We start from the raw sequence: 24,450 nt of genomic DNA, 5'->3' as shown, positions 1-24,450 counted from the left end.
TGTGAAGGTCACTGCCTGGGTCAGTATCACCTTGCTAGGAACTTAGGCCAGATTCTCCCTCTCTTTGCTTTAGTTTTCTCCTCCTAAATTCAAAGGCAGTAAACTATGGCATCTGTAAGATCACTTTTTTCTCTAATATTTTAAGATTTTGTAACTTGGATCTGTAATTTCCAGTTATTATTTTTCAATCTGGAACAAAACAACCCTGACCTTGCTTTCTCAAGACTAATTCCTGCAAATTACCTAAAGAAACAATTATACGATGGGGTGTGTGTGTGTGTGTGTGTGTGTGCTTGATTAATTTATTATTGCCAAGCTTTCCTCTGATTTTGATGAAAAAGATACTAAAAGTCTTGGAGAAATTGCAGGCAGATATAGGCATCATAAATGTGGTCTCCTGTCTCAGTTTTCCTCTTTTATTTGGGAATCAAACCCTCACCAGGTATAATATTCAGGAATAAGATTCTCCCTAGACTAGGAGAATGTGAAGGGAAATAGGTCTGTTTTCAGCAACCAATCTCTGAGCTAAGGATCTCCCACCACCTGCTGCTTCGAATACTCTGAAACTCCTGCTCCCGCTAGCTTTCCGGGGAAGAGAGGCGAAAACTGGAAGGGAGGGGAAGAAGGTTGGTGAGAGCAAGAGGCGGGGAGTGAGGAATGGGAGGCAGGAGGAGGCGTGGCCCAGTTTGAGGCCGTCGGGATAAATACTGAGAACTGGGTGCGGGGTGCAGAGAACTCCGGTGGAACGCGCGAGCCGAGCAGCACCGAGGACAGCGCCCGCAGCCCCCGCGCTCAGGTCTTCCCCTGCAGCTTGGATTCGCACTCACTGAGGTCCCCGCTCACCCCACTCTCTCTCGGACATATTCACACCCACTCATCCATACCCGCACACACACTCCCCGCTGTACGATGGCAGAATCCCACCTGCAATCATCCCTGATCACAGCCTCACAGTTTTTCGAGATCTGGCTTCATTACGACGCTGATGGTGATTATCTGCCTTTTTTTTTTTTTTTTTAACTATTTCCAGACCCATGTGCATTCGTCTTCCCACTCTCTCTCCTCCCTATCTCCCTCCTTTCTATTCCCTACTCCTGCTCCCCCACCCCCAGACCTCACCTAATCTTATCAACCCGGACTGGCAACGTGAAACTTTGCTCTGCTTCTCTATAATCCCCCAAACTTAAACTTTTGGCTTTCCAGGAATGGTAATAGTAGAAGACAGAAAGCAGGGATTCTGGAACCCTGCCCCCCAAAGTTTCTATGGCTGCGTTCAGCACCTAACCATCTTCCTTTGTCCTCAGTGGATCTAAAGTTTGACAACCGGGAGGAGAGCCGAGTTTGTACCCTCAGCTGGTTAATCAATGTAGAGCCTATCAGGTCGCCAGAAAGACAGCTGTCTTGGAAAGTAAATGGGAAAGAAAGTCGGATGAGATATCTGACACCTGCGTGCCTCTTTGTCTTTGCAGGAAGTGGTTACCTGGAGGGAATGGAGCTGCAGAACTTGATCCAGGAGCTCCAGCAGGCGCGAAAGAAGGCTGGATTGGTATGTTCAAGTTTGTGAAGGAAGAGAAAGACCTTCGACTCTAAATACATAAACATTCTTGTGTTTTCATAGGGAGCCAGCGGGGTCTAATGCTTTCCAGGAAATGTAAACGTTTATAGGCTAAAAAAGAGTAAGAGAAAATAAAATTAAAAAAAAAAAAAGCCTTTCCAAATGCATAGAGAAAAGGAAAGGGGGGAGGGATGGAGAAAGCGGGGAAGGGGGATTTCCTAACGGGGAAAGCCTTACAGTCTAAAATCAGAGCTTTAAAAATAAATACTTTATCACTGTACAGCTTTTATACCTCCTAAAAGGAAAGTGTGGGTGCATGAAATCTTGCCCAGATAACCACCTCTGCCGTTGAGTTCGGTTAGATAATTTTTAACTTCTCTTTTACTGTGTGAGAAGAAGAGGGGTAGAAATGCATTTCTGCCCCTTGGTGGTCAGGAAACAGATCTGCAGGTTATGAATCTGATTCTATTGCCAGTTACAATGGTTGTGATGTTGATTTTGTTGCGGAGATAAGAAAAACCTCTTGCGTTGACTCTCCTCACTTTAGCACTTTGTTCAGTTTAGCAAGACGAAGTCTCCATTTCAGTAAAAAGGCTAGAAACTCCAAAATCGGAGAAGTAAAAAGTAAAATAAAGAATTGCATATGATACAAAACAAGAAAGAGATCCTCTGATGGTAAACAATGGTGTTTTGAAGTGAGCGAGTTTTTTTTTATTATTATTTAAACCATTAGTTAATTAAACAAATGAACATTCTTACTAATTATAAGTGGCTTTTGGAGGACATTAACTAGCCAGTTTAGAAAAATGTTTTCAGCATAAAAAGATATACCCACCCTTCACACAGATGAGATGGCTGTTAAGGATTAAGGATTTTATCTATTAGAGTTTTCTGTAAGATTGTCTTTCAGAAGGTAGTGTTGGATTTGCCCTAATTTAAATGTTTATAGCCTTTGGCCTTTTTGACTACAGTGACAATGACATTTTTTCATTATGAATGATATACTTATCTGCACATATTATATAGCAAATCACCACCTCTAGTAATGAGTAATATGTATATATAATTTATTGATAGTATTATCTTTTTGTTCTATCTAAGTTGGAAATTGTGTAATACTTATCCCTGTATAACATCTTGCAAAGAATCCTAGAGGGCTCTAAATGTATTCTAATGCATTATAGAACTATCAATTGATAAAATCATTGGCCAAATTGACTTTAAACCAGATTGTGCTCAAGGAATTGTTTTACCCTAACTTAACATAATGTAGATCTAAAAGTATAATAGAATGAGATCTAACAAAAAATGTTTTATATACTCCCCCTCCTCCCATCTTCTATGTAAATAAATATGCATAGTACTGTCATTACACTTCTGTGGATCTTTGGATAATTAAATAGAAGCAATTCTTGTCCTCATTTAAAAATCTATATTTAAAATATGTGGTTGGAAAGTCTTAGTTTCCATAAAATTGAGAATTAAACTTGGAAGATGCTTCCAGCAACTAGGAGATATTTTAATTTTTCCGGAAGTAATTTTAATATTGAGATTTATTTTAATCTTAGAAATTCTCATGAGTTCTATACATCTTTTATGATTTTTTGCCCTGTTTTAGTATTTGTACCTTTTTGTAAATAATGCCTTTGTGTTAGAGCTTTAGAAATTTTAGAGCCTTTTTTTAACTGACTAATGCGTGTTGCTACAATTATTTTATTATAACCCAATAATACTAAATTTGAGCACAAGCATGAGATTTTATCAAGGTTCCCTGTACTTCAGTCCCTGTACTTGAAGTCCTTATTTATGTGGGTTTTGAATAGTTAAAATCTAACTCAAGACCTGGATTGAGAGGCTCATCGACTCAATCTGTTTCACTATACCATTGGCCCCATTGCAATAAGCTTACTTTTACATATTTTTATCTCTCTTTAGACATCAAGATTGACCCAAATCTTTGCATTTCTAACTATAGGATAACAGATTTCATTGCACTAATGGAAACATTGTTTAGCTTCTTATATTCATAATGTAAAATTTCAAAAATTTCACTAAGTGAATACAGCATCAATGAAATATAACAATACCATAAATTTCTGAAACTATTTTTTCCACTAATATAGTATTTAGCCTTTAAATTTGCATTTATTTTTATAGATGTTAATTGGTGATGATGATGGTTATATGCTTTGCATCCTTTAAAAAATAGATTTGGGCACAATTGTCACCCAGAAATTTCACAAACTGAATGTGAAGATTGCCAGTTAAACCAGTAGCATTACATAGTTTTAATATTTAAGAACGAATTCTTTGGTTTTTTTGTTTACTTTAAGTTAGTTGTTTAAAAATATAAGGACTGACAATTCCACTATTGTCATAGGATAAACATGATTCTTTTCTTGCAATTATTCCTGTAACAAAACGTAATCATATAAATTTCAATTTACCTACAACAGAGTTTTTTAAGTTTAAAATATAATTAAATTGTTCAGTTACAAAATATTACCTTAATTATACTAAAGATATTTACATTGATTTCAAAAAGATTTTCTAAGTACTATTGGTAATGACATTTAGCCCCAAAATAGCACTTAAATTATATCAACCTATCCACTAATGATGTTTAGCCTCAATATAGCCCTTAAATTACATTAATCTACCTATCCCTAGAGCAAACGTGTTGTCAGTAACCACCATATTGCTAGTTATGATGAAAATTGAGACCTTAATTTGCTTTCCCAAGGACATAGAAAGGGACATTAGTAAGGGCTGACCTATTTTAAATAGGTTCAGTTAATGCAACAGGGCTATTTTAAATGGGCTATGTTAGAGACCCAAGGGTAAAAATTGAACTTCCTGAATACTAGGTCTATGTCAGATCACTACTTTATAGTCCATAGCTTTCTAATCTGTCAATATGTAAAACAGATTATATAATTAATACAACAGATTTAAAAACAAGTTGAATACAAAGAAAGCATTCACTTCATCACTCTTGAGTATTTTATTGTACTAAAATACGTGGGAGAAAGAACATAATCTTAGAAATAAATGGAAACAGAGTAACCCTGGAAAACTGTTCCTCAAGTTACTCTAGAGACAAAGATCTTAAGCATATAAACAATGGCTTAAAGTAAGGTCATCAACATTTTCTGTGATGAATTCAGATTTGTCAAGTTATTGTTTTACCTAAGAGTTATTTTTCTGATATTTAATGTTTTAACTTATTTAGCCAATGAATGCTTCTTTCATACTGGAAACATTCCTTGCTTACAAAGTGAATACTATTCAACATTCACATTTTTTGCTGTCCAAAGCAAAATCACATATTACTACTCTCTATGGAAAAAAACATTACTGTAGAATAAGGAACCTGTAACAGGAAAAAAATCATGCAATAATATAAAAGAAACTTTACTGAACAAATAATACTTAAGGTCTATTAACAATGTTCATTCCCTAAATGTTATTAATTGAATGATTCTAAATACATTATCAAAGAATTTCAGAAACAGTTATAGTGGTTGAAAAATGATGATTATAACTTTCACTTGAAACTAATAAATACCATATATTAGTTATATCTTTAATTTGCATGATAACAGTTCATCAGCATACATAATTCCAAATGGTTTCCATTTTGGTTTTCCTGTAAAGTAAGTAATATTAACAGATCACAAGCATAATTGTGTATTTTTACAAAGTTCTTACCTGCTTTTTTATAATTTTAGGAATTATCACCTGAGATGAAAACTTTTGTGGATCAGTATGGGCAGAGAGATGATGGAAAAATAGGAATTGTAGAGGTAAGAAACTTACATGTTGCCTGATTTAATAAATGAGCTTACTTTTGAGGTTGTATCCAAGTCAAATATGTCATAGAAAGACTCATTCAGAAAGATATATTTTACCTAAGTAATGTGTTACTGTCTATTTTGTATATAAATAGAAGTAAACAGACCTATGAGTTTTTGCCTTAAACAGAGCTTAAATTTAATACATTATGAAACTGAGACCCTGGAGAGATGAAATGACTTGCCTCTAGTCGTGCAGCTGTTTGCTGACACAGGTGTGGTTAGATAAACAAATCCCCAACTTCAGGATGAGTACCCACCACATTAAATCACCAAGCATCAGCTCAGTAAAGTGTCCGAGTATTTGATTCACTCATGTATCTTATCTTTTAGCAAAGTAGACATTTCTGTTAAAATATAATATGAAATGTTTGCAGGTCAATGACAATGTCACACTAAAATGCTGTATCCTGGTTTTGGTAATCTATTTTAAATCTACAGATAGCCTTAGAACTTCACTAAAGTGAATATTTTATGATGTGTCCATAGGTACATTTTTCTTTTGAGTCTCTAAAAGTGAAGATAATGGGTGTCAAATCTTTGACAATGACTTTTCCAAAGGAAAACAACTTCTTTTTATTTGTGAATCAAGAAAGCAAAACTTTGGTTATGCATTGATTCTGCATTTCAGTTTGTGAAAAAAGTTGCTCCCCTTCTAGTTTTCCAAAATCTAGTGGTATCTTGAATTCTTTCTTTAATTCTGCAATTTATTAAAGAAATTGAGTGGAAGCTTTTGTCTAGAAAAATTAATAAAGTCATTTTTAAAATATGCCGAATTATGAGCATAATTATATTATTCTTGTAGCATGCTCAATGTATTAGATTGTGAAGTATTCTGACTCTCAAGAACATTTGGTCATAATTTACCTATGATTAAGAGGAATAACCTGGTTTTCAGATAATTGATCTTATGAGGACACTTGTGATGCCAATGTTAAATATACTTACGTTTAAACACCTTCTACAAATAGAATTAAGAGAGGGCATACTATTATTATCTTTGTAATTAAAAATTTTCCCAGGAGTATGCACTTTCCACTTTGCCCATGTGTAACTCATTACTATGTAAGTAGATAAATTAATAGTAATGGGACTTATAAACTGACATGGAGGACAGCTAATCAAGATATGAAATCAAGAACAAAAAAGCTTAAATGAATATAAATAAAATAAAGTAAATCTAATTCTTCAAAACTAGTCTGGAAATCTGACATCAGTGAAATTACAGATTGGCTATTTCAGTTTGGCATACTTTGTAATTCTAGCAGAGGAAAGATTGTCATGTTACATATGACATATTTCACCTTGAAGGACTTCAATGGTTGCAGCTATTTATTTTAGTTCATTTCTTCAGAGACAACGAGGGTTGTGCAATTAAAGTATGGATCAGTTCACAAGGATTTTACATTTTCAAAAGGACAAAATAGATGAACATTTTGAAGTCAGGTTCTATTATTATACATATTTTAGTCACTTATGACTTTTATTGAGGTCTAACTTTAAGGAGAGATTGGAGGGTCACATAGCAGATGCATTGTTTCAGAGGTGTGATGCCAAAAATTTCCCCAAAGTTTGGGATGAGAAGCTATTACAGGAAAGAAAGGGGTTTCTGTTTTAGCAAAGAGAAATGAGTATAGGTGACAGAATAAGACAAAGAAGGTAATAAAGGCTGAAAAGAAGATATGAGGAAAATTTACAGCAACAATATTAAGAAAAAAATTTGCATGTCATTATACAATTTATAAAGTGTCAGTAATTATGTCTCAGCTGCACTTCCAAGTAGCCATATCATGATTTATACCTCTAATGGGGTTGCCCTTTGTGTGTACTTCTCTCACATCTAGTACTTAGGTTTGTCACTGTATTCATCTCTTGCTTTGAAGCTGTCAGGAAAAAACAAAATCGTTATCTGCATCTCTGTAAGGCTCTTACTAGCAGTGACTGAATCCTCAGCAGCCATTTCAGTTCATAGCATTTAGTAGCTAGATGAGAAAGAGCAAAGGATTCCAACCAACTGTAAACCTTAAGGCAAAGGCTTCATATCTGCTAGAAACAGAAGGAATATTTAAAGACCCCTATTGTGGTTTGAGTTCCCAGGGAAGCATATCTAAGTAAAAGAATAGCAATGAGGAGGTTAACTCAAATTAGCAAGAATTCATGTGCTCACTACCTGTAGAAGGGAAATGAAGAGAATAAGATTGGAAAGAGGAAGGGGCTAGGGTGTGATACAGTCTCAATGGAGACCTCAACTGTCCTACAGTTTGCTCCGAAGAAGGGGTGACCCTTCAGAGATACCTAGTTTTTGAATAAGAGGGTTGGTCTTTTGATACATGTGGATCAGTTCTAGCATTCAGTCTCCTTGGAGACACAGCTGCCTTCAGCCCAAGCAATTTCTCAAGGGGGGTTAGCACACAGCAACATACCCCACACCTGAAAGGATATCACAATGCCTATTACAACCCCATCCACAGCTCAGTAATAAGTTGTTCAAATTTTCTCCAAACAATTTTACTTACATTTATTTACAGCCTAACACTGACTCTAGACACATAATCAAAAGCCTTCCTTCATTGCTTCAGTAAAGTATACACTGAAATTTGTGTAGCTGCTGGGCAAAGAAACAGAAAATAAGATGTAGATTTTATCCTCGAGTTGCGTATAGACTAGTAAATGAGATAAGTAGAAATAAAGTTTTGCTTCCACACTTTCAAAGCAAGCAGCAAAATTTCATAAGAGCATCTCTGAGGGATCTGTCTGCAGCCACAGCTATCGGCCTTCCACTTATACCCTTGATAATCTCCACTCTCGTCTGCAACCTATAAAAGGTGTAGGGAGTTCATAAAAAAGCAGGCAGGCAGCCCAGAAAACAAAAAAATCACCCACAACCTAAGAAAAGGCAATAGCGGCTACTCCTCTGGACAACAGTGAGTTACGAATCTGAGACTAAAGCAGCCCTTCTTAACATCTTCCATAAAAGACCTTTGGCACATTGCAAGCAGTTCTTAGATGCCACAGCTGGAGAAAGAAGGAGCCCTGAAATTTTTAAAAAAGATTTATTTATTTGAAAGTCAGAGTTACACAGAGAGAGAAGAGGCAGTGACAGAGAGAGAGGTCTTCCATCTGCTGGTTCACTCCTAAATTGGCCGCAATGGCCGGTGCTGTGCCGATCCGAAGCCAGGAGCCAGGAGATTCCTCCAGGTCTTCCCACATGGGTGCAGGGACCCAAGGACTTGGGCCATCCTCTAGTGCTTTCCCAGGCCATAGCAGAGAGCTGGATGGGAAGTGGAGCAGCCAGGACTTGAACCGGTGCCCATATGGGATGCCAGCACTGCAGGTGGCTGCTTTACCCACTACACCACAGCACCAGTCCCTCAGGTAGGTATTTTTCATGAAGTAGAACTATTGACAAATCCACAAGAATTTCTTTCAGGAGTGTGAGTATAATATGCTGGGCACCACTCCAGATATTCACAGGAGGCAAACTAGAAATATTTTCCACCTTCTTGAAATGAATGTTCTAGGGGGAGATTCATCCAAACTTATTAAGTAGTATCTGACAAAGATACATACAAATAAATAAAGGAAGAATTAGTATTATTGATGTCCTGTTTATTAAATTAATGCTTATACTAATACACAACCATGATATAACGTGGCCAAATACTCGGTATCACACAGAGTTTTCTAAAATATTTACTTGCCAGCAGGATCCATTAGTCAATCTGTGCTTTGAAGTTTCTGTTCTAACATATTTTCCCCCTCTTGAGACAGAAGCTTTTTATTTTATTCTGTTTGTTCCTTTCTCCTTCCTGAATCATTCTTTCTTTCCTTCCTACGTCTTTTGGAGTTTTTGATAAAAACACCCTCCAGTACCTCTGCAAGACAGTATTATTAAAGGCAAGTCAGAGCTCTACCAAAGGCTTGGGGGCATGATGCTTCTCCCTCCACCAGAGACCCTCTCCCATCCCAATACTTTACTGTCCTTTCTCCAAGTTTTTCTCTCCCTCTTAGCTTTGGGTGTAGACCTACTCTCTAGGCCTGAGTTACCTGGTATCCGGCTACTATTGAGAACAATTTTTAGCTACTTTTCACTAGCATCCTATGTGCAAGGAGGAAAGGGGTCTCTATAAGAAGATGGTGTTTTAATGTTCCATGACTGGGAACATTGTCTATCATGCCCAGACTATCTTGATGTCACATATAAAAATCTCCAACAAATGCATATTTGCAGTCCAAGATTAAAGAAGAGACCAAATCATTCTATTATTATTTTTTTATTATTATTTGACAGAGTTAGAGAGAGAGACAGAAAGATCTTCCTTCCATTGGTTCACCCCTCAAATGGCCGCCACGGCCAGAACTATGCCGATCCAAAGCCAGGAGCCAGGTGCTTCTTCCTGGTCTCCCATGCGGTACAGGAGCCCAAGCACTTGGGCCATCCTCCACTGCCTTCCCAGGCCACAGCAGAGAGCTGGAGTGGAAGAGGAGCAACCGGGACTAGAACCCGGCACCCATATGGGATGCTGGCGCCGCAGGTGGAAGGTTAACCAAGTGAGCCATGACACCAGCCCCTCTATTATTATTTTCAATAAACATGTTATTAACTTAATTTTCTAATAATCATCAAATTAAACTGATCTTCAATTTATGCCAATCACCAGGTCAAGTCACTCAGTTTCTGATCCTTAGCATCCTCAACTGAATTATTTGACTTGAAATTAAATTGAATTACAGTATTTCTGGAGGATAGGATTTTATGATTCAAGAATTCAAATGAATTAAAATCAGAGGTCACAGAAGTGTATCACAATTTTAATAAGAGACCTAGAAAACGCATACACACACATATACAGAGCCATGATCTAAATGTGTTTATGGATCAAAATCTAATCACATTTTGAAAATTACTGGCAAATACTATACCCCTACTTTCTCCTTTTAGGTATATTATCATCTAATCACACTATTGGCTTTTTTTTTAAATAAATAAGAGAATATTTTAATTGGGTCAGACTAAACATTCTAAGATATTTGTGCCACTTTCCAGTTTTAGTCTCACTCCTAATATGCAGTGCTTATAAACTGAATGGTTTAAGGCATTGTTTCAAACATAGAAATAAGTTGAAACATATTTTATAGCTTAAAGAAGATGAGATTATTTCCTTATAAGGTAGAGTGATGTTTTATATTAAATTTTAGATTTTTGAATGGATCTTAAAAGAAGGAAATTTGTAAAACTAGATGTGTTAATCTTTTATGTAACATTGTAGAGTTTTTAAAACTCATATAGACTTGAAGGTTGATCTAGATTATAGGTTTTTAACATGAAGTCCAGGGATGAAGACCCATCCCTCTGCTTCTGGGAATTCGTGGGCTTCCAGAAATCAGATGAAATGTAATGGGGATAAGTTCATTCCTCGATGCAGAGATGCAGTGATTCCAACAGAAGGCATTTCTGACTTAGTACAGTTGAGAAACACTGGTTTCTATTTCAGCTCCTTATTTTAGTGAAGAGGCTACTGAGGTCCGGAAATGGCAGAGGGAGTAGCAGCCAAGCCAGAAATAGAACTCACGTCTGCAGTGGGGCCATCAGTCCAGCTCTCTCCTTCTCTGTACGCAACACATAGATCATGCTAGTCTGAAAATGGGATCAGGAACACTTTTATTCTTTAAAAAAAAAAAAGAAAGAAAAGAGGAGTGTTGAAGGTATGAAGTGAGATTGAAGGGGAACTGTTAGTCATGCTGTGATGTTAAAAACTTAATCCTGGCTAGCACCATGGCTCAATAGGCTAATCCTCTGCCTGCGGCGCCAGCACCCCAGGTTCTAGTCCCAGTGGGGGCGCTGGATTCTGTCCCGGTCACTCCTCTTCCAGTCCAGTCTCTGCTGTGGCCCGGGAGGGCAGTGGAGGATGGCCTAAGTGCTTGGGCCCTGCACCCCATGGGAGACCAGGAGAAGCACCTGGCTCCTGGCTTCGGATCAGCGCGGTGTGCCGGCCACAGCAGCCACTGAAGGGTGAACCAATGAAAAAGGAAGACCTTTCTCTCTGTCTCTCTCTCTCTCACTGTCCACTCTGCCTGTCAAAAACAAACAAACAAACAAACAACAACAACAACAACAACAACAAAAAAAAAAAAAAAAACCTTAATCCAGGGTTCAAGCAATGGATGTTCTGTTAGCAGAAACCAACAATTTGGAAGCGACTTTTCTGTTAGTGTTTGATTTCCCACTTGTTATTGTGGACTGTCTTTTCTATGCCTTTCCACTGCTTCACAATCATCTTCAGTTTATTTTCTTTCATATCTCAGAGTAGAATTTCCCCTCAGACTTAGAAATGCAATTTTTCTTTCCTTGCCTTCTCCTACATTCACATTTCTCACAGTATATTTCATTTCATAAGAAATTTACTGGCTCTGGCCGGCGCCGTGGCTCAATAGGCTAATCCTCCACCTTGCGGCGCCGGCACACCGGGTTCTAGTCCCGGTCAGGGCGCCGGATTCTGTCCCGGTTGCCCCTCTTCCAGGCCAGCTCTCTGCTATGGTAAGGGAGTGCAGTGGAGGATGGCCCAGGTGCTTGGGCCCTGCACCCCATGGGAGACCAGGAAAAGCACCTGGCTCCTGGCTCCTGCCATCGGATCAGCGCGGTGCGCCGGCTGCAGCGGCGGCCATTGGAGGGTGAACCAACGGCAAAAGGAAGACCTTTCTCTCTCTGTCTCTCTATCTTACTGTCCACTCTGCCTGTCAAAAATAAAAAAAAAAAAAAGAAATTTACTGGCTCCACATATGTCCTTCCAGGCACTTTGGAATCTGTGGCACAGATCATGGGAAGGGTTCTGGGCAACAGGATGAACCTGCTTGTAGCCCAGCAGGACAGATGTTGGTCCCGTTTGAGCACATACCTGCTGCTGCCACCTCACTAACAGGAAAACCAAGCCTTGCAGAGCCCACAAGCTTTGGAAAACATGATGGCACTTTGTCAGAAAAAAGTATCAGCCAGAGGAAGTTGACGCTGATGTTCTTCCCCTCCCGCTTTTCCTAGGGAAGATGCTGAAGACAAACTAAGCACCAGGTGATGACAGAGACTTGTTTTCAAGCCCCTTGCAAACACTTTCTCTTTCTCAATCTCTTCCAGTTGGCCCATGTGTTACCCACAGAAGAGAATTTCTTGCTGCTCTTCCGGTGCCAGCAGCTGAAGTCCTGTGAGGAATTCATGAAGGTATAAGAAAGTTGTCACTTTAACTGTGGAATTTAGGAAAATAAATGATTTTTAACATGTTTGGTTTTCCTTATCCAAAATTACTTACAGACATGGAGAAAATATGATACCGATCACAGCGGCTTCATAGAAACTGAGGAACTTAAGGTAAGCAAATAAAAACTTGGGCTACTTTTTTCCCCTTTCAAATATAATTATGAACTGCTAAGAACTTCATAGCTTTTTAAAAAACCTCCCACTGAAGAACTAATGTTGAGCAATGGCACATTTTCACCCACTCTTCCACATCATTAATGAAGTAGCAGATCAAAAAAGAGATTTTAAGTGCTTCTTGAAACTCTGTTCAGTAATACAAAAAAATATCATTTTCTCTGGTGTACACAAATTGTTATATAAGGCAGATAGCCACAGAACCATATAAAAGCCCAATAAGCCATTCCTTTCATTGAAATTTTATTTTACAAATTAAACACCTATATAAACATATTTCTCTTTCAAAAAAGACAAAGAACAAATTATTTCACATTAATGTATGCCAACTACTTTGCTTTTAATCTTATATAAATTAGTAATACCCCAGTGATGAAAATGGTTCAGAGATGTTTAGTGATCTTCTGAGGGCCACACAACCCACTGCCTCTGAGCAATAAAAATAACAACCAAACCCTAATATAATCAAACTTTTGAAAAACTGCAACTTTGAAAATGAATTTACCAATTCATGTCATATGAGGGACAAACAGTTAAGTATAAAAGGAGGAGAAGGCAAAGACAAATCTGAAATAAGGTCTCACCTTGCATTAAATCTCTACAATGTTCTTGTTTGTTCCATCTTTAATACTGGAGTGACAATACCTTCCTCTCAGATGTACTGTGAAATTCAGGGGATATGTTGTACATGAAAGATTTTGTTAAATTCAAGACACGGTAAATTGTATTATTAATGAACTCAATTTTCTAGCACATATGGAAGTATCTTTCACCTCATTTCCTTTTATTCAGCCCAAGACATTTCAGACCAAAAGTTTCAGTTTTCTCTAACTTCAGAATATAAGCAATTAATAGGGAAGTAAGTTGATATTTGTTGAGCATCTACTATGTGGCAGGCACAGTACTTGGTGCTCGAAATGTATATTTACAATTAATCTTCACAGAAGACTTTGCAATGCAAGTATGATCATTCCAAATATGCCAACAAGGAAACTGAAGTTCAGATAGATTCAAAATTTGTTCAAGGTTACAGAACTGCAAAGGAAGAGAACATAAATTTGGACCTACAATACCTAATAATACTAACTAATGCTTTTTTCCTGTAACACTACACGCTTTCAAATTTCATTCATTGAGATCTGCTTCCACCACATGGGGAAACATGAATGTTAAACAGTTTCCTAATCATAGTTTAACATAGTTTAGATATTTCCTATTCAACTACAGCCTTGTGAAAGTGAGAACATTTTTAGCTTTTTAAAAAAAATTTATTCATTTTATTTATTTCAAGCATAGATGAACAAACAGCTAGAGGTTGCCAGTCCATTGGTTCAGTGCTCACATGCCTGCAATAGCCAGGGCTGGGGCATAATGAAGCCAGAAGTCAGAGATTCTGTCTGGGTCTCCCACAAGGATGGCAGGGATCTAAATACTTGAGCCTTCACCTGCTGCCTCCCAAAGTGTGCATTAGCAAGAATCTGGAATCAGGAGTTGAGCAAGTATGGAAAACTGGGCATTCTGACATTGCTGGTGTCCCAAACAATATCTTAACCACTAGGCCAAATGCCTGCCCCATAACATTTTCAATGTGGAGTCATTGAAAACAATGACTTTTATAAACTTGCAGCTCAGCAATCTAGAGCCCATAAGGTGACAGAGCTTATTCTATTAGACACACACAAAAAAACCTTTTAAAAATCCTTTCAAGTTCATACTGAAAACCTTAGCTCATTTCCAATACTGACCTCGAAATATTCTGTCTCCTCCTTTGTTCTAAATTTTGTTCTCAGAAAGAAATTCTAAAAAGAAGTTCTCCTCCCTAGAGAATTCTGAAGATAAGTTGGCATTCTTCTTTAATGGATCTTTCAAAAAAGCTAATTTTAAGACCCATAATAGAGTAAAACACCGCTTGCTCTCAGACACGACTTTGAATCTCAGCGTCCCTAGGTTTCTCCCAGGCTATTTTTGTGACCACCATTTTAGTCTCTAATGAGGCTTTTTAACCCAATTAATCTCTGACAAAAGCCTCATAAGGCTCAAAAATAAAATTCACCCCCAACAGATAACTTTGAATTTTCCATGCTTCACTTTGGATTTGAAGTGGAATGTTTCAGGTGAAGATAAATTTATTAAACCAAGAAAAAGTCTCCTTCTTTCAAAAGAGTGAATGAATGGGTGCATTTCAGAAGGAGATAAACCACTGTTAAACCAAAGAAACCCAATCCTTCAACAATAACTGGGCACGGTATCTGCTGAGTTTCCCATAATTACATTAAATCATTTTCTGAGAAAACAAAGGAGTTGCAAATGAACAGCACTATATAAAATGAAAGACTATTCTATACTTAAGTACTTTCACTATCATTTATACGCCAAACCTTTGTAAAGCTTTTATTGATTTATGTCTCTCTAAAACAAAAAATGAAACTCAGTCCTCAGTTCCAACTGTCAAGTTAAAAACCATCTTTTTTCTTCTTTCCCACATTAATCTCTATTTCAATGTGATTAACGTGTACCCTTCAAGGGTTAGATGACATCATCTGTAGGCACCTGTTTTCAAGTGAGTGGTCAGCTGAGGCATTTTAACCAAAGTGTTCTGGACTACATCAAGTTTAAAAGCCACTGACTAGCACTTTGGAGAAATGAGCTTCATACTGGCCATAAACTAGTATACAAATACAGCCTGTGAGAACAGAAAATGCATTTGAAATTAGAGGTATCTCTCCATCTGGTTTACTGATTATTTTTCAAGCATGTTACAGAGATATAGAGAAAGGCCCTATGTGTCTTACAAAATAGTCACATAAAGACTTTTCCAGATATCAGATAGAAAGGCATCCCTTGAGCTGGCTGGGTTTTAATGTTTTTAATTCAGATTCTTACATGGTGCATAATCCAGATAGTCCTTTTGTTGAAATCTGAAAAAATTCTATATAGCTCAGTCTCTGATGGATCAAGTCTCAGTAAAATTAAGATACTGTACCTGTCACTGGCATATTCATTGCCACAATGATTTAATATTGCATCCAGGGCCCTCTCCTCACCCAGTTCTACCCTCACAAAAAGACTCTTTGTATTCCTTGAATGTTCTATTTCAAGTGGAAGCAGACTATATGCATAATCGATGTCACTTATCTGAGTGTTCTTGATCTCAACAGAACTTTCTAAAGGATCTGCTGGAAAAAGCAAACAAGACGGTTGATGACACAAAATTAGCTGAGTATACAGACCTAATGGTAAGACTGATTGTGAAAAGGTGGTAGCTAAGAGCTCATAAAATATTACTGTGTTCTTACTAATTCCTGAAGCTACACAGGATGAAATAAATAAACCATGATGTGGGCATCACATGCACACAGGTATCATTTCATTTGTAAAGGATGCTTACATCTTGTAATGCTGAGTTCTGCAGGCATTAAGTTCCAGGCTCAACATATGGGCATTGCCTCTCTTGTGGAGCTATATAATTTTTATCTATCAAAATATTACTTTTTTTCTTGAGAAATTAGGGCATATATCACTGAATTACATAATTTATAATTTGTAAGTTATATTTTATATCACCCAAAATTCACTTTTTGTGGAGGTTCTGAATCTATTATTTATCTTCTAGATTAGAAAATGATAGGCTGTGTAAGAATTTAAACAAGCCTTTTAGCTATTTTATTCGTTAAGATACTTATAATGGATCCCCTTTCTTTCCATTTTTACTTCAGGCTATTATGCTGATGCTATCAGTGAGGAAGTCCAAATATAGCCTTAGCTTGATGCTATAGTAAATAGTTTAACCAAGATCTATTATAGAATATTGATAATAGAATCAAGAAAATTGCTTTATGCTTAGGCATCTTATATGTTGAGAACAAATAAACAAATAGATTAATGTGGTCTAAATACAATAAGCCAATTCACATGAAGTTAATTTGTTTCAAATAGGTGATATTTTCTTATTTTGACTAATTACAGGGTTAGGACTTCCAGGAGATACATAAGGGTACTTTTAAAAGTTCATGGAAAATATATATTGTTAAAAAGCTATGTATTAGTTACAATTTTTTTTTGCCCCCAACAAAATACTCTAGGGAATTTAAAAAATATCATGGAAAATGGAAATAAAAGATGGGTTGAGGGGCCAGCTCTGTGACATAGCGGGTTAAGCTGTTGCCTGCAACGCTGGCATCCCATATGTGTGCTGGTTCAGGACTCGGCTACTCCACTTCCAATCCAGGTCCTGGCTGATAGCCTGAGAAGGCAGTGGAAGATGTCCCAAGTGCTTCGTCCTGCACTTGTATGGGAGGTCCAGAAGACCTGAAGCGCCTGGCTTCAATCTGGCCCAGCCCTGGCCATTGTGGCCATTTAGGGGGTTGAACCAACAGATGGGAGATCTCTCCCTCCCTCCCTCCCCACCCCTCTTTACGGGTCTTTTTCTCTCTGTGTAACTCTGATCTTCAAATAAATAATTCAATTCTTAAAGGAAAAAAAATATAAGTTGACTTTGGTAAAAGAGACATTTGAAACCCATGCAGAGTTTTTCAATAATGTATATTTTCCATGAACTTTTTAGAGACCCTGAAGCATTTATAAATGCTTCAAGCATTGCGGGGAAACTGTGAATTCTTACAACTTGGATTCAGAGAAATAACCCAGAAACCATAGTTGTGTATTATAAAAGCTGCTGTTTTGTTAGACTAATGAAGGAGTTAGAATTTGTCACTTTCCTGAGAAACAGTCTTACAAAGGACTTGATTGTAGTTGATGTAACTGAGGTTTACTTTCAACCTTAACCTACTTTCTGGGGATAAAAAAGCCACTAGGACTTCTTTATGTCTTATTCACAAAGCTGTGATAATTGTTTTAAAGATGGACTAATCTTGAGTTTCAAAATAACCAAAAATATCTTCATGGGGCCTCCTTAATTCTTCATCATATGTCCATTTACAATAACATTAGCAAACAAATGGGTAGATTTGCCTGCTATGTGCCACAATGGGCAGATATAAACTCTGATTAGCTTTTGGGAAATGGACAATAACCTACATTTATCGATTTTCTATTTTGTTCCTACCTTAAGGGATATCTATTTAAAGTCAAATCTCCTTTCCAGGTAGAAATTTTAAGCAACCTTTCAAAAGCCACTCAAATGGGACTTTTCCCCTGTTGGACTGGCCCAGGATATCTGATTAAATGTCATAAACCAGTTCAAATTCAGGAAGCAAATTAATCAAGAACTAATTAAAATTTAAATATATATGTGGGTAAATATTTCCCTATGGGCGCTAAACTGTGTGATCTACTTGTCCAGGATCTTGGTAGATAGTATGACAATATCAGAATTTATGACCTATTTAGTGTTCTTTTAATGTACATATTATATATTAATACATTGTAGTTATACTACATTCTTCTAACATGGCAATAATTGCTACTTTTAAAAATGTGGATGTTTCTCTAATAAGCATAAGTGTGTTCATGTCAGGTTGGGTCATGGTGCATGATGAGTATGTAAGTATAATGGAGAGTTCCAAAGATTTACTGAATATGTTGTACCCAATTAAAAATTATGCAAGAATTCTATTTTCTAAGACTCTGTTCATGTTATCTGTATATTGCTTTTGTTTGTATTCTTTTGCTCCAAAATTATGAAGTTAACTAAATTTTTATTGTCATAACATTGTTTGGAAAGATTTAGGAAGTGCCATGTACTGCAAAGCTCCAGCCCTCCCATATCTGGACACACATACAAATATATTTGCAAGAAGAAGAAATGATGGTAGCTTTGAAGTCTAGCTAAGATCACTACTCCTCTGTTTGGCTATTCCATGCTGTTCTGACACGCTTTGGCAATTAACTCAAGTTCCAAAATTAAAATGTTGCATTAGAAGTTTTAAAAATGCTAGTTTCAAAAAGTTTTATATTCATTTGATAATTCAAGCTGCTTTATTTTGAATGTACATGTCCTTCATTAAATAAATCATTCATCAATGGCTAGAATAATGTCATTCTGTCTTTCAGCTGAAACTATTTGATTCAAATAATGATGGGAAGCTGGAATTAACTGAGATGGCCAGGTAAGTTTAGGAACTGCACATAAGTTCTTATAATAAACTGTTCTCTTTCCAAAAACCAATTTATTCATATGTTTTTCTTCCAAAAGGTTACTACCAGTGCAAGAGAATTTTCTTCTTAAATTTCAGGTATTTAATTTTTTTCTCTACAGCAAATAATACTTTCCTTGAAAAGATAGAATGTGAGATATTTGTCAAGGGAAATATGTTGAAATACAGTAAGCATTTTAACATTTACTCTCTTCTCTGTCTCCTAGGGAATCAAAATGTGTGGGAAAGAGTTCAATAAGGCTTTTGAGTTATATGATCAGGTAAAAATTCATTTTTTATCCTCTCTTTTTATTGTGATGAAAACAGCACATGATCTGCCCTCTTAAAATTTTAAGTGTAAAATATCGTATTGTTCACCATAGACAGTGTTGTTCAGCAGATCTTTAGAACTAATTCATCTGCATAATTGAAACTTTATGCCTATTGATTAATAGCTCCCCTTCCCCTAGCACTGGCAATGACCATTGTATTTACAATTTGAGTTTAGCTATTGTACAAACATCGTTTAAGTTAAATTTTACAATACTTGTCCTTCTCTGACTAACTTATTCCACTTATCATGTCTTCAAGTTTCATCTATATTGTCATATATTGCAAAAATGCCCATTCTTAAGGCAGAAAATATTCCTCTGTGTGTGTATATGCATATATCACAATTTCTTCATTCATCTACTGGTGGGCATTTAGTTTGTTTCCACATCTTGGTTTTGTGAATAATGCTACAATAAATATTGGAGTGTTAATATCTCTTTGAGATCCTGATTTCAAATCTACAGGTTAAATACCAAGAACTGAAATTGCTAAATAATATGGTAGTTCTGCTTTCAATTTGTTTAGGAATCTTAATTACTGTTTCTCATAGTGCCCACACTATTTGGGATTCCCAACAATAGTGTGCACCCCAAGCAGTGTCTCAACAGCCGAGTCATATGCTCCACCCAGTTTATTCAAATCTCCACCAACATTTGTTTTGTTTCATAATATACAATCTAAAAGCTATGAATTAATATTTAATTGTATCTTCTTTTTAATTCTCTGACAGTCAGTGATATTGATCATCTTTCATATACCTGTTGGCAATCTGTATGTCCTCTATGGAACAATGTCTGTTCTAGTCATTAGTTCATGTTTTTCAATTGGATTATTAGGTATTTCACTAAAAACTATAGAGTTGTGTGAGTTCATTGTGCACCTTGGAAGTTAACACATTATCTGATATATATAACTCACAAATATTTTCTCTCTGTAGGTTGCTTTTTCCTTTTGTTGATTGTTCCTTTGCTGGGCAAAAGCTTTTTAGCTTGGTGTAGTCTCACTTGTCTATTTTTGTGTTTCTTGACTGTGCTTATGATTTCAGATCCACAAAATCATTGATAGGACCAATGTCGTAAAGTTTTTCCCTGTCCTGTGAATTTTAAAGTTTCATGCCTTGCATTTAGATCTTTAATACATCTTGAGTTAATTCTTGTGTAAGCCTAAGGATCCAGTAACACTCTTTTGCATATGATGTTCATTTTTCCACCACCATTTGCTGAAGGGATGATCCTTGGTCAAGTATCTGTTGACATGTAGACTGATTTCTGGGCTCCCTCTGCTGTTGCATTGGTCTGAGTGTCTCTATGCCAGAAACAACCAGGCAGCATAAGGCTTCAACCTTTATTCTTCTTTCTCAAATTTGTTATCTGGAGTCTCCTGTGGGATGAATGTTAGTATCATTTTTCTGTACCTTTAAAAAGATGCCATGGGAATTTGGAAAGGGATCACATTGAATCTTTAGATTTCTTGGAGTAGTATGGACATTTAGTAATATTGACCTCTCCAGTCTGTAACACAGGAGGTCTTTTCACAGGCCTGTATCATTTTCAGTTTCTTTCAATGATACAAGTTGTAGTTTTCAGGATACAAGTCTTTCACCTCCTTAATTGCCTTTATTCTTAAGTGTGTTACGAGCTTTTTGTTACTTCTACTAAAAATACCTGAGTGGAGCTTCCCAGAAAGGAAAAGGTTTATTGCATGTCACAGTTTACAAGCTCACAGTTCCGAACCTGGCAGCACCATTAGCTTGGTGCCTGGAGAAGGCTGGCAGTAGCGCAGGGGCTGCTGACAAATGATCACATGCTGAGCCAGGAAGCAGAGAGAAGCTAGGATAAACTCAGAGTAAAGAAACAGTCCTCTGGCAAGAACCACACACACAAACACACACACACACACACACACATAGCTAAAGATCTCCCACTGGAACTCCATTATTAGACCTAGTCTCCACCCTGAATCCATCAACATTTAACATTAGGCCTTTAGAGTTTAGATATCTGCCTGAGTTTGGGAAACTAAGTCCCTGTTCAATCCATAATATTAAGTATTTTATTATTTGGTGTACTATTGAAAACAGGATTTGTCTAATACTTTAGGAGTTTACTGTTAGTGTACAGAGACACAATTGGCTTTTGAAGGTTGGTATTTTGTCTTGCAACTTTACTGAGTTTGTTTACTAATTCAGAGGTTTTTTTGCAGTCTTGGGGATTTTCTTTATATATAAATCATGTTATCTGTAAATGGACAATTTTGTACCTCTTCCTTTTGCATTTGGATGCCTTAAAAGTTTGTTCTTGTCTATAATTTGATTTTTGAGAATTTAGAAAATGCTCACTAGGGGAAAGTAAAAATCTCAGACTTCAGGTTCATATTGAAAAAAAAAGGGCTTTAAAGTCATACAACTAATTCATTCTTTCCTAGGAAATGTATTATGATATGTCCTATATGATACAAAGCTTGATTCAGATCCCACACTGTGATTTATTGACTTTGAGGCTTTTAACAAGATACAAAACTCCTTGGAGCCTCAATTTCTTCATTGGTGAAGACATGGGCTCTCAATCATCTGCCATTTCCTGGTGTGGTATCAGGCCCCTGACATTTCCCCAGGTCTTGGCACCCATCCTCACCAGATGAATATATTTATGATGACTTTCTTACATACTGTGACTGACTTTGTTACTCCCGTTTCAATAGGAGACAATACTGTTAAGGCAAAATGTGAAGTATAAAAGTATTGCAAAATATTTAAGATATTTTATAAATGTGACATAAGTGAGAAGCAACTCATTTTGTAACTTGGGAGCAGCTAAAGATTGTGAGGGCCTGACATACAGTATTTTTCATGGCTGGGCGATTTCTGGGTACTCTAATGATTGGCAGTTTACTTCATTCCCTACCATCACTGTCCATAGTGTTGGTTGTTTGCTGTTTTCTCATCCCCCAGGATGGTAATGGGTACATAGATGAAAATGAACTGGATGCCTTACTGAAGGATCTGTGTGAGAAGAATAAACAGGTAATTCAGTTAACATGCCACTTACTTCTTAGGCAGAATTTATGGGTCTATCTTGAGGCAACCACACATCCATTTTGTAAATCTATTTAAAATATTTACAGAGGAACAAAAGTACATTACCTGTCTTGACTAGATTTGGTTCTGGCCTACATCAGTGTAACTATGATAAATAGTTTTAAGAAAACAACAACCTGTGATTATTCACATTTGTTTAAGTATTTAACCTAGCTCTTTTTTTCTAAAACATTTTGTTGAGAGGTACAGAGAGACATAGATACATGCACATATACAAACACACACAACTGCACACACACAGATAGAACTCCCAACTCATTGGTTCACTCCCCAAGTGATTGCAATGGCCTGATCCGGGCCAGGCCAAAGCCAGGAGCTGGAAACTCAAACCAGGTGGCAGGCACCCAATTACATGAGCCATCACCTGCTGCTTCCCAGTGTCTACATTAGCAGGAAGCTGGAATAAAGAGCCAGAGCCCAGTGTAAACTCCAGGTACTCTGATATGGTACACGAGTGTGGTAACCACTAGGCTAAATGCCTGCCCCTTCAACTCTTTTTTTAATGGATTGATCTAACAAGGAGGTTTCATCTCACATTGTATCACTTGTCATTGGCTAATTAACTTCCTTAATGCCATCTATGTTCTACACAGGAACTGGATATTAATAATATTCCAACATACAAGAAGAGCATAATGGCTTTGTCGGATGGAGGGAAGCTCTACCGAACAGATCTTGCTCTTATTCTTTGTGCTGGAGACAACTAGAGTTGGTGGCTACTTGCTAGTGACACATTGTATCTAAAAAATAACTGTGCATTATAAGGGAGTAGGCTGTATTTTCTTTTATATCTGTAAATTTAACTGCATATAGATAATTATCCAGGATGTGTGGCACATTCTTTTCAGCTTGTTTCTATACTGTTTGTAATGTACAGTTTTTGTAACTATATGACTGAAAAAGAGAAAGTCTATGCTTAGGCCAGTCAGTATACCCAACTAAAACAAAAGTAACCTACCATATTTCTGCTTTCATAAATACAGTTGGGCACTATGATTTCCCTAAGAATTCCACCAGAATTAATCTCTGAAATTCTAATCTTTGATGTGTAAATGGACATTTGCTACTGAGTAAGAGAGTTATATATGAAAAGCATTTTTATTTTAAATAATCATAGGACTGTCCCACAAATGTATTTCAAAGTTATATTTTCAACTGTTAGAAAGAATGTGCTTTTACATCTAAAATACTCACCAAAATATCAAGAAATAGAAGTTAATTGTGGCTTTATGTGGTTACAGTCACACAGTAGAAGATTTAGTTTATTATCAACAACTGTCTATTGCTTGAATCCATATTAAACTATTGGTTCAAATTGAGTTGGTAATAAGAGAAGACAGCACCAGATGACACATAAATCTGTCTGATTCTATGTCTTTATTTCCACAAACCTAACATCAGAGAGTATGACCTTAGTCCATTTTCTAAACTGTTTTCACATGTTGCAGATTATGCTTATTCAAGTAAACTGCTGTTTCATGTCATATTCTGTGTAATCTGATTAAATTTAATATACTGAGTATCCTGGTGTCTAGTTTGCATACTTCCTGGATTTTCTTTCTATGTAGAAGTGTTCATTTCCACCAAGGGTATCTGCTGCCTCTGAAAATATTTTTTGTAGCTATAACAACTCTATTTTTTACTATGTAATTGAATTTTAATGTAAAATTCATAGCATCCTGATTATTGAATGTTATACCATCAATATTTTTGTGTATTCTGTGAACTATATTTCATATTGAGATCAGCATTCAAAATAGTTCTATTTCTATCTGCAAATAGTTTCAAATGAGTTTTAAAAAAATCTGAAGAAAAATGCTAATGTAATCATTTATCTTATCTAGTAAGGAAGATTCTAAAACATTCTTTGACCCACATCCAAGTCAATTCCACCTATTTGTAGCTAGAATATTCTATAACCAGATATAGTTAATATGTAATAGTTGGCAATTTAGTTCTCAGATTGTGAAGCAGAGAGCTGTGAGAGATGTGTCTATGTATTATAAAGTTATCGCCAAAAAGTTAATGATGGTTCCGGGTCAGCTTGAATGTCCCTATTCTATAAATTCAACACTTATTTTTCAGTTCATAAA

General features: G+C 36.6%; 1 protein-coding gene across 1 annotated transcript; it reads left to right on the top strand.

Moving 5' to 3' along the window:
- The first annotated feature begins 732 nt into the window (after positions 1–732).
- Positions 733–23,879, top strand: CALB1 (calbindin 1). Its single transcript, NM_001082112.1, is given in 11 exon segments — positions 733–988; positions 1,470–1,546; positions 5,287–5,361; positions 12,539–12,622; positions 12,713–12,769; positions 15,991–16,068; positions 18,845–18,900; positions 18,987–19,026; positions 19,155–19,208; positions 22,211–22,282; positions 22,951–23,879. Coding segments are annotated over 11 exon segments (786 nt in total). The 5' UTR covers positions 733–909; the 3' UTR covers positions 23,065–23,879.
- The last annotated feature ends 571 nt before the right edge of the window (positions 23,880–24,450 follow it).

Source organism: Oryctolagus cuniculus, chromosome 6, assembly GCF_964237555.1.
Source record: "Oryctolagus cuniculus chromosome 6, mOryCun1.1, whole genome shotgun sequence".
Taxonomy (NCBI): Eukaryota; Metazoa; Chordata; class Mammalia; order Lagomorpha; family Leporidae; genus Oryctolagus; species Oryctolagus cuniculus.
This window is presented reverse-complemented; position numbering and strand designations above follow the sequence as displayed.